Below are 9,769 nucleotides of genomic sequence, written 5' to 3' on the forward strand. Positions count from 1 at the left end.
TAGGTAATATTTTTAATTTAAAATTATCTAGAAATATTGAAAGTTTAATTTATATTTTTGAAATTTAATGAAATTATTTTTTTCTAACAATAATAATATAACAATATAACAATTATAAAAATTAATAATTAATTTTTTTTATAAATTTTATGTATCTTTAAATTATAATCTAAACAGGATTATTTATTAATTATTAATACAATTTAATTATTTACTATGATAAATATATAGTTATTACATGTAATTATAAAAATTTTAACATTTAAAATAATGTTATAATTATTTTAACATTTAAAATTTTTATAATTATCAAAAACCAATTCCTTTTGAAAAGCATATATGAAAGATTATATCTGTATAGTGTATGAGTCATGATGAAGTCATCTTTACTATGCTTTTTAATATTCTTCTCAAGTACTTTCAATATATTCACAGTATGTAGACTACCAATATTAATGATTTTAATATCATATATGAACTCTTTTTAAAGCTCTATTAAAGCTTTATGTTGTATATATTAAATTAAAAAATTTTAACTGTTCATAGATTTTAGCATTAAAATTATTTTATACTTCTCCTCTCTTATTTTATAAGTTTTTATTTTACAGTTAAAATTTTACAGTTTTTTTTATTTTACATTGTATTTTACATTGTATTTTATTTTTAGGTTCAAAGTCACTTTTAAAACCACATATTTTTAAAAAATCTGAATCTAATGTGAGAGTATCAAATTTTCAAAATAAACAAGATATAATGAGTAAATCTTTTGAACAGTCAAAACAACTTAAACTTCCTTATAAAAATCTATCTTTAGAACTTGGTCATACAGAGAAAACAAATGCAACATCATATTGGGTACCACAAAAATCTGCTACTATAAATGATTTAAGTAGAATTCAAGCAAATAATTATGATGACGATGAAAAGTTATATACAAAAAATATTGATCAAGAAGATGAATATGAACATTCATCTGATGTATCTGAAAAAGTATCTAATATCAGTTATATTAAACATAAAAATATAAATGTTAAGGAATCTAATTTATCTAGCATCAGTTATACAATGGAAGTAAATCCTAATGATTTAGCTGAGACAGATATTGATGTTTTCAATGTTAGTAATATTGATGGAGGATCAGATGGTGCAGTTAGTGAAGCAGGAACATATACAATTCATAAAGATTATACAGATGAAGAAAAAGCTAGAATGGATATAGATAAAATATTTAGTGTTGGTGTTTTAACTGAAGATGAAAGCAATGAAGCATGTATTCATAGTTTTAAGGTAAATATATTCTATGTATTCTATTATTATTATAATAATTGTTATTATTTAAAATATTTTATTATTTTAAAGATGAGTGTTTCAAGGGATAATAATACATGGATATCAGAATGGGCTACTCAAGTAGCAGAACATAATTCTTTACCACCAGCAATTGGTGGATTAACTGGTCGTACACCTCCATTAAGTCCTTCTAAAATACCATCTCCTATTCATAATAGATCGCAACGATTGATTCGTGGTCGCAATGTATGAAATATTCATTGTTTATATATATATATATATTTGTAGAATATATATGTATTTATTATCAATATGTACTTACTAAGTCTTATAATAAGAGCGAATTTAACATTTTGTCAAATTGCATTTACTATCTATTATATCTTGTATAACAATATATATATATATATATAAAATGAGTATAAATAAACATATATATGATAATTATAATAAATTTTTAGGAACAAAGCGATAGCAGTTTAGATGCAGAATCATATTTACGAATAAAAGAAAGAATTTCAAATCAACATATACTTATTGATTCTGGTGGAGAATCAGATGACGATACTAGTAATAGTTATAACACACCTCCACAAAGTTCACAAAGAACACCAATACATGGAGTTTTGGGTAGAAGAGGAAGTCTTTCTGAATCTCTTTTTAGAAGAATTAATACCAATGAAAATAGAAGAAGTATTCACAAATATATAAGTTCAAATAAATCAAAGACTGAAGATATAAATACAGAATTAAGTAGTCCGTCCAAAGATTTTACTTCTCTTCATTTAGGAAGACGAAGTAGTTCCTTGGACAGGTAAAAAATCAATATTTAAATCAATATTTAAAAAATATAATTTAAATTAATTTTATAATTTGATTTTTTATAATATAGGAAAGAGTATACATCTAATACAGCAGAATGTAATACGTCCAAAAATAATAGTATGAAGTATTATCATGATGATGAAATTAAGTATTCAAATAGTCCAGTTTTAAATCGTTTAAGGCCGTCTACACCAAAATTAACAAATAGTCCAATTATAACTCGTAAAACAGTCACCAAAATTGTTAATTCACCAGTGTTGGAAAGAACTAAACATTTGACAAAGTCTTCTCCACAAGCAAAAAATATTGGATATTTTACATGTGTTGAAAATAGGTATAAATAATAACTAAAATTTGAAAATATTTCATTTCTATCTCTAAAATCATTTTGTTCTTTTAGTCCATACATGTTAAGAAAATCTAATAGTACTGCAAATTATCACGAAGAAAATATCAGCTTTAGTACAACAAATAATGTTCTTCAAAATAGTCCAAATGTTAAACGTAATTTAAATATCCAAAGATCATGTAGCAATGCAAATATTAGAAATATAAAATTACAAAGCCAGTCATCTCGTCGCAGTAGTTTTAATAGTAGTGATATTGATAGAACATCTTTAGGAGGAAGATATCTTCCTGCTTCGGACAGTAGTAGTGAAACTGGTGAACAGCAAGCAAAATCTTCATTAGGTTCAGTTTCTTCTGGAATTAAATTGAACCGAGCTTTTAGCATAAGAAGAGCTAGGTACTTTAAAATATATGTAATAAAAATAATAAATTTATCATTAATATAATATATTTGTAATTATTTCATAATATATAGATTAAATTGTGAATCTGATACAACTCCAAATACAACTCCTGAAGAAAGACGCAGAAGAGCACAAAGTGAAGCAAAATTAACATCTTCAAATAAACAGCAAAATCGAAATCATGTAACTAATATGAATGTAAATAATAAAGAATTTTTAAAAAAATCAGAGCCTACAAAATCAAGAACTACATCTATATCAAGAAATGATAGTACCAGACTTAGTATGAGAACACCAAAATCATCTCATGTAAGTGCTTTATACTTTTATAAATGTTTATTCTATATTTTATTTTTTTTGTATTTCGTATTTTAAATCTTTGTTCTATTGAGTTTGTAAAATTTTTTTTTAATGTAATTATATGTAAATATATGTGTCTTGATAATATTTTATAGTTAACTTCTACTATACAACGTCCTATTCAGAAAGTCATTAAAGATCAAAAGAAATCTGGTAGAAGTAATTCAACATTAACATCAAAAGAAGTAGAATTTCAAAATTGGAAAAGAAGAAAAAGTTATGATCCAATGAAAGCAGCTGCGGAAGGTAGAAAAAAATTGATAGATAATTCAAAAAAACATCACAGCACAGAAGATAGTTCAGGAAAGTATGTATATATTGAAAATATAATATTGCAAATGTTTATAGAATATAATTTAAATTTCTGTTAATATATCTCTAGTCATGATAATTCTGTATTGCGATCAGCAAGTTTTCATGGAACTGGTGCTGCTCTTTCACTAGCTAATGAATGGTCTGACAATGAAATAAATATTGTTCAGAATGATAATCAAGTACCTCCACCATGTAGCCCACAATTGGTAAATGTATATAAATATCTTTTTGTAAAATTTATATTTATTGTTTAATTTTTTATATATAGGAAAGTGATAGTGATATAGAAACATCATATTATTTACAAACAACACAAAATGTAATGTCAGCTATGTCAGCTCGTATTACAGTTTGTCATTCACCTTTAGTAGACTCAGATAATGATAGTGATGAAGACACTAGTCATAGTTTACATAAAAATATGTCAAAAACATTACATCAACCTAGTGATACAGAGAGCAGCGATGATCGTCACCCTAATGCACAGAGTGCTCTTTCAAATACTAAATATAATCGAGCATTTAGGTAAAAATTTATGAATATAATTAATGAATAATATCATTATGTATATTTTAAGTATTTATTTGCAGTTTACGCAGAGCAAGATTAGACATACAATCAACAAAAGTACCAGGAAGTATAAATAAGAATAAATCAATTATACAAGATACTCGAAAATCTGACTCTGTTACAAGTATTAGTAGAACTGATTCTGGACGTTTTAGTATGAGATCAAGCAGAACTGCAAATACTGTATTTATCTTTTATATTATATTATATTTTATATATTTTATTATAAAAGATAATTTTTATATTTTTAACAAACATTTTTTATTGCAGGGATCTAAAATAAAATCAAAAGAAACAAAAAAACCTGCAACACCAAATACAAGAGAGGTTGAAATGCAAAATTGGAAACGTCGTAAAAGTTATGATCCTATGAAAGCAGCAATGGAAGGAAGAAGAAAAGCAGGTTTGGCAAAGAAAAATACGAATGCCAATCTTTCTCCAAGGTAAATATTTATTTATATAGATTAAATTAAAAATCATGTAAAACATGTTATTATTTAGTTAATTTAAAAATAATTATTTCATTGTTGGTAGGACTGATAGCGATCGATAATCTAATGATAGAGACCATCGATACAAGCAAGTGGTACGAAAATGACTTGTTTGATTTTGCGATATAGATTTTTTTAAGAGGTACATCAAAAAATGTAATGTTTATTGTTTTTTTTCTTTTTTTTTTTTTTTACGGCCTCTTAAGAAAATTTTATCGCAGCAATGCTGCTTTTTGGTATTATTTATTGTTTATATTAATCTATCGCCAATGCACTATTAATCAGTGAATACTATGGATATAATTGAATACAAGAATTACATAAAATATATCATCTTTATTATATATAATTTTAAAATTATATAATAAATATAATATATATTAATATTTTAATGTTTTTTTAATGTTAGTAATGTTTCAATTATAAAATCCATATTATTTATTATATATAATTATTTATATATAATTATTTCATAATTGTATTTTAGTGGAATACATTATAAAAAATGGATTTTCACTAAAATAATATTATTTGTATAGGATAGTTAGAAAATAAGACAATATATACTTATTTTATAATAAGTGTAAATTATAAATTTCAGTCTAGTTTGTTGTGGCTTATTAATGCAATATACAGCTAGATTTATGTCTTATTTATTAATTTGTTTTATTTGCATGATCAAAGAAAGAACCAAGCATATTTTTGTCTTTGCACAATATATAAATTTACTTCAAAATGATTAATAAAATAAAAGAAAAAAAAATAGAAAACTGAAAATTTTATTTAATGGAATAACTTTATTAGAAATTTTTATGAATACATAAATAAAATTAAGGTCTTTTTATATCAGAATCTTATTTTATATAGATTTAAAAGGCACTAGCATGTTAAAATATTGTTATATATTGTAAGTATATTATATTATATATATGTTATATATATAATATAATATACTTTATTGGTTCTTTCTTGATATATTATAATAGATAGAAATAATATTTGTTTTGTTTTTAGTAATGTTGCAAGATCACGCAGTTTCCATGGTTCATCAGGATTTGGAAATAGTGATTGGAGTGATGAAGAATTAGCTATATCTGCAGATGAAGTTACAATTTATTAAAGGTCAACTTATTAACAATATTATAAATGAATCTAATTATAAAAACTTTAATTATATTAATGTATATAAAGACTAAGAAAAGAGATTGATTCTCATATGAGATTGCTCCATGAATAGTTCTATATAAAATTAAAACTGAAGAAAATGTTAAAAAATCTTTTCTATATTAAAAGATTCTATTTTTTGCAACTTTTAACATTAAGAATCTATAGATCTATATGGCTGTCAGTACTGTTCTAAGTTGAAGTATTAATGTTCAACAAAATTGCATATTTGCATAAAATTTATGTTTAAACATTTTCATATTTTATTTTATTATTTTTTTTTCTTTTGTCATGATATAAATTCTGATTATACATATTAAATATATAATACTTTTAAAAAATAAATACTATATGAATGAAAAATAAATGTGCTAAAATCTTTTGTGGTTGGAAAATATCATAATTCCAATGCTAGGCCTAAATATAATAAATATATAATAGAAAAAAATAATGTATGTAATTGGACCAATAATGATATAAAAATATTAATTTTCTCATATCTTAATAATTATTATGTTAACTATGTTTTACTATATTATGTGTATTATTGATTTCTAAACTTAATTTTTAATGATAGTGTGTGCTCTCTAGTTTATTTTAATTAATTATTCTTTATATGTTATTGGAATCAGCATATATTATTATAGGTATTACTAAATTATTAATTTCTAATAAATAAAAAATTATATGTTCTGCTTGATATAAAATAGACAAAAACTTCCATATATTATAAAATAATATATATGAGCTCTTCATGTTTCTGCAAAAATATTGGTACATATAAGAAAAAAAATACTATTTGCTCTCAAAAGGTGCAATGAATCATTACAATTATTTTTTATATTAAATAATTTAACACTTGATGTGATCATAATATGCTTTAAAGTAGTAATATATTAAAGTATTATGTTTTATTTTTTACTGACTAGTATAATGGAACATACTTATTAAATTATGTACATATTATGAAATTATTTGGATTATTAAAAAAAAACTTGCATTCTCGCTTAATAAAATTAATGCGATCAATGCATTGATATCGATCTGTATAATCTAGAAACGATCTTAAGCTCATTATATATATATGATATACATGAATATATATATATTGATAATATCAATTAAAAAATTTGTAATATGTATTTGTTCAAAAGTTTATATTACTTATTTGTGCAGCTTGTTACTTTGTTATAAATTTATCAATTATTTCGAATTTTGATGATATTCATATTTAAATTAGTAATATTTAAATTAGTTTATGTACTTTATTTAGTTATAATTAATTATATCATATTTTTTACTGTATAATTTTTTTAAATATATTATTTATTTTTAATTTAAAAATTTATAAATTATTAAAAAATATCAATATTTTGAAAAACTTAAAATTATTTTGATTTTTTAATAATTACAAATTGTTTTTATAAAAATTATGCAGTAAAATATACTAGGATAAATTTTATGTTATATTTAAAACAAAAAAATTATTGTTCAATAGAATGTAATATTTATTTCTATCAAAAATTCATTTTCATAATTTCATGAATAATAATTATATATTTGCACATTATTACTATTGTTATTATTATTGTTATTATTACTATTATTATTACTATTAATATTATTATTATTATCAAATGCACTTTTTTTGTTATATAATCTTTGTTTTATTTTATTAATTTAACAAGGTGCTAGTTAATATATTTGTCTCATTTAGTTTTCAATATCTCAGCTGTATTTATTCAATTAAAATATTATATTATATTTCATAATGAAAACAAATATGAAATATGATGTATAATTTAATTGTATCAAAATCTTTCTCATACATACCTACATATATATGATGATGTTAAGATCTTTATATATGATAAAATCTTTTGAGAATGATGCAAAGTAATTTTTATGTTGTAAAATTATATGTTTGTATTATATAAATTTTTAAGATCATGTTACTAAATATTTATAATGATGCATGTGCATAGTATCATCTTATTTTAAGAATATCTTCTTCCATGTTCTTCTTTTAAATAAAAGTGGGCTTCCATAGTGAAGATCATTGTTATTTTAAAATTTCTTATCTATTATTCTTTATATAAAATTAATCTTTTTCCTATTATTTGTTTTATAATTTAATGATATATCGTAATTTAAAATATGGAATATTTTAACTTGATATAAATATATAAACAATAAATATTAGAAAAATAATATATTTATTAATTTATTTACAAAAAGTTTTTTAAATATTTTTTTTAAAGAAATTATCATTAATAATTGACATAATTAAAAATTTTTAAAGTGCAAAATAAAGACTTAAAAAAAAAAAAAGATTCTTAGAAATAATTTATTAAATTAATTTTGTGAAAACAAAATTATATATTTTTTTAAAAATCTTTATTTCAAATTATTATTTAAAGTAATAAAAGTAATATTCTAGTTTAGAAGACAAAAAATTTGGATTTTATAATTTTGTTATTTAACAATTAATTTTATTTAGATACCATCAGATAATGTCTTATTTGAACTATATTGAATTAATAACGTTACTAATATTACTAGTAATTTACTAGTTACTAGTTCACGTGGTCAATTAAAGTTTAAAACTATGTGTGTATGAAATATTTTGTTTCGTATTTTAAATTAATTTTTATGTGTGTCAATATATATATATTAAAAAATATAATTATATGAAAATAAAATTAATTGAAAAAAAATAAATATGAAAATATCTTATAAGGTAATTATTTATAAAGAAAAGTTTCATTACATTTACATAACCTTAAAAATTTATATATATAAACTTTTTAGGCAAATATAAATGATTTTTTGAATCATTCTAATAATTTTATGCTTGAAAATAATAATCATTCTAACAATGAAATTGATAGAAATAACTATAGGGATGAAGAAAATGAAGAAAAAGAAAAAATTAAAAAAAATGATCACTTAATATCTAATAAAAAAAGAACGAAAATTATTGATGATTCTATTGATTCTATTTCATTAAAAAAGAAAAGAAAATTAGATAAAAATTTATATAAACCACCAACAGTAGAAGAACTAAATCAACTTAGAGAAACAGAAAATTTATTTCATTCCAACTTATTTAGACTGCAGATAGAAGAAATGTTAAATGAAATTAAAGTTAAAGAAAAATATAAACGTTTATTTGATATTTGGTATAAAAATTTTAAGAAAAATATTGAATCCATAAAAGAAACAGAAGAATATAAAGTAATTAAATTTATTTAATTAAAATATTAAAAATTATAATAAAAATTTTATATATTATTTTATGATTATATAGATTTCAGATCAAGAATTGAAAAACAAATTAAATATGCATATTCCAATGCCAAAGGTACCAGAGGAAACAAAAGGAATATTTAAATTTCTTAAGCCATCGGATATTGCTATTATAGGATCTTATATGTTTGATGCTGCAATTAGTCCAAATTTCACTGTAGATATAATGATTGAAATGCCAGCTAAAATGTTTCAAAAACAAGATTATCAAAATTATAGATATATGAAAAAAAAAGCAATATATTTGGCATTCATAGCATTTAATATTACTGATGATATTGCTGAAAGCAAAACATTTATGAATGATAGTTTAAGACCATTTTTAAAAATTGTACCAAATGGAAAATTAGGCACTAAAATGAATGTATTTGTACATATATCAGCTCAAGAAGGAAGTTTTAAATTAAGTAGATTTTTACCAGAAAAAAATAATATTAGATCTGAATGGTTTTTTAATGAGGAAAAAAGTAATATGTCTTTTTGTTTCTTTTTTTATTTATATTATATATATTTTATATATATATATATATATATTATTTTTATAATGATAGTTACAGAAGATTTACTTCCAACACCATATTACAATTCTATTATTCTTCATGATTTAACTATGAAAATTCATGCAGAAAATATGAAAATAATAAAAGAATATCCAAATTTAAGAGATGGCATTATTTTATTGAAGATATGGTT

At 21.3% G+C, this 9,769-nt stretch overlaps 2 protein-coding genes across 4 annotated transcripts in view; both read left to right on the forward strand.

The window, feature by feature from the left end:
• The window catches only part of LOC102680584, a 7,079-nt gene extending 1,259 nt beyond the window's left edge, over positions 1-5,820 (forward strand). The window contains exons 3-16 of one of the 3 annotated variants that reach the window (XR_422649.2): positions 86-90; positions 664-1,287; positions 1,360-1,536; positions 1,752-2,104; positions 2,183-2,449; positions 2,516-2,860; positions 2,939-3,176; positions 3,323-3,534; positions 3,610-3,748; positions 3,811-4,067; positions 4,133-4,295; positions 4,383-4,555; positions 4,647-4,745; positions 5,618-5,820. Coding sequence is in view for 2 of the 3 variants with exons in the window: in XM_006622289.2 (XP_006622352.1) it covers positions 86-90; positions 664-1,287; positions 1,360-1,536; positions 1,752-2,104; positions 2,183-2,449; positions 2,516-2,860; positions 2,939-3,176; positions 3,323-3,534; positions 3,610-3,748; positions 3,811-4,067; positions 4,133-4,295; positions 4,383-4,555; positions 5,618-5,723 (3,059 nt within the window). In the remaining variant the exon portion in view is untranslated. The remainder of the gene's footprint in view (positions 1-85; positions 91-663; positions 1,288-1,359; positions 1,537-1,751; positions 2,105-2,182; positions 2,450-2,515; positions 2,861-2,938; positions 3,177-3,322; positions 3,535-3,609; positions 3,749-3,810; positions 4,068-4,132; positions 4,296-4,382; positions 4,556-4,646; positions 4,746-5,617) is intronic. The other 2 variants (XM_006622290.2, XM_006622289.2) reach the window with 2 other exon arrangements.
• A 2,863-nt stretch (positions 5,821-8,683) lies between these two features.
• Positions 8,684-9,769, forward strand: part of LOC102674143 (nucleolar protein 6) — a 4,581-nt gene continuing 3,495 nt past the window's right edge. The window contains exons 1-3 of the mRNA XM_031513630.1: positions 8,684-9,004; positions 9,078-9,543; positions 9,628-9,766. Coding sequence (XP_031369490.1) covers positions 8,897-9,004; positions 9,078-9,543; positions 9,628-9,766 — 713 coding nt within the window. The 5' untranslated portion in view covers positions 8,684-8,896. The remainder of the gene's footprint in view (positions 9,005-9,077; positions 9,544-9,627; positions 9,767-9,769) is intronic.

This window comes from Apis dorsata, unplaced genomic scaffold, assembly GCF_000469605.1.
Source record: "Apis dorsata unplaced genomic scaffold, Apis dorsata 1.3 scaffold_683, whole genome shotgun sequence".
NCBI lineage: Eukaryota > Metazoa > Arthropoda > Insecta > Hymenoptera > Apidae > Apis > Apis dorsata.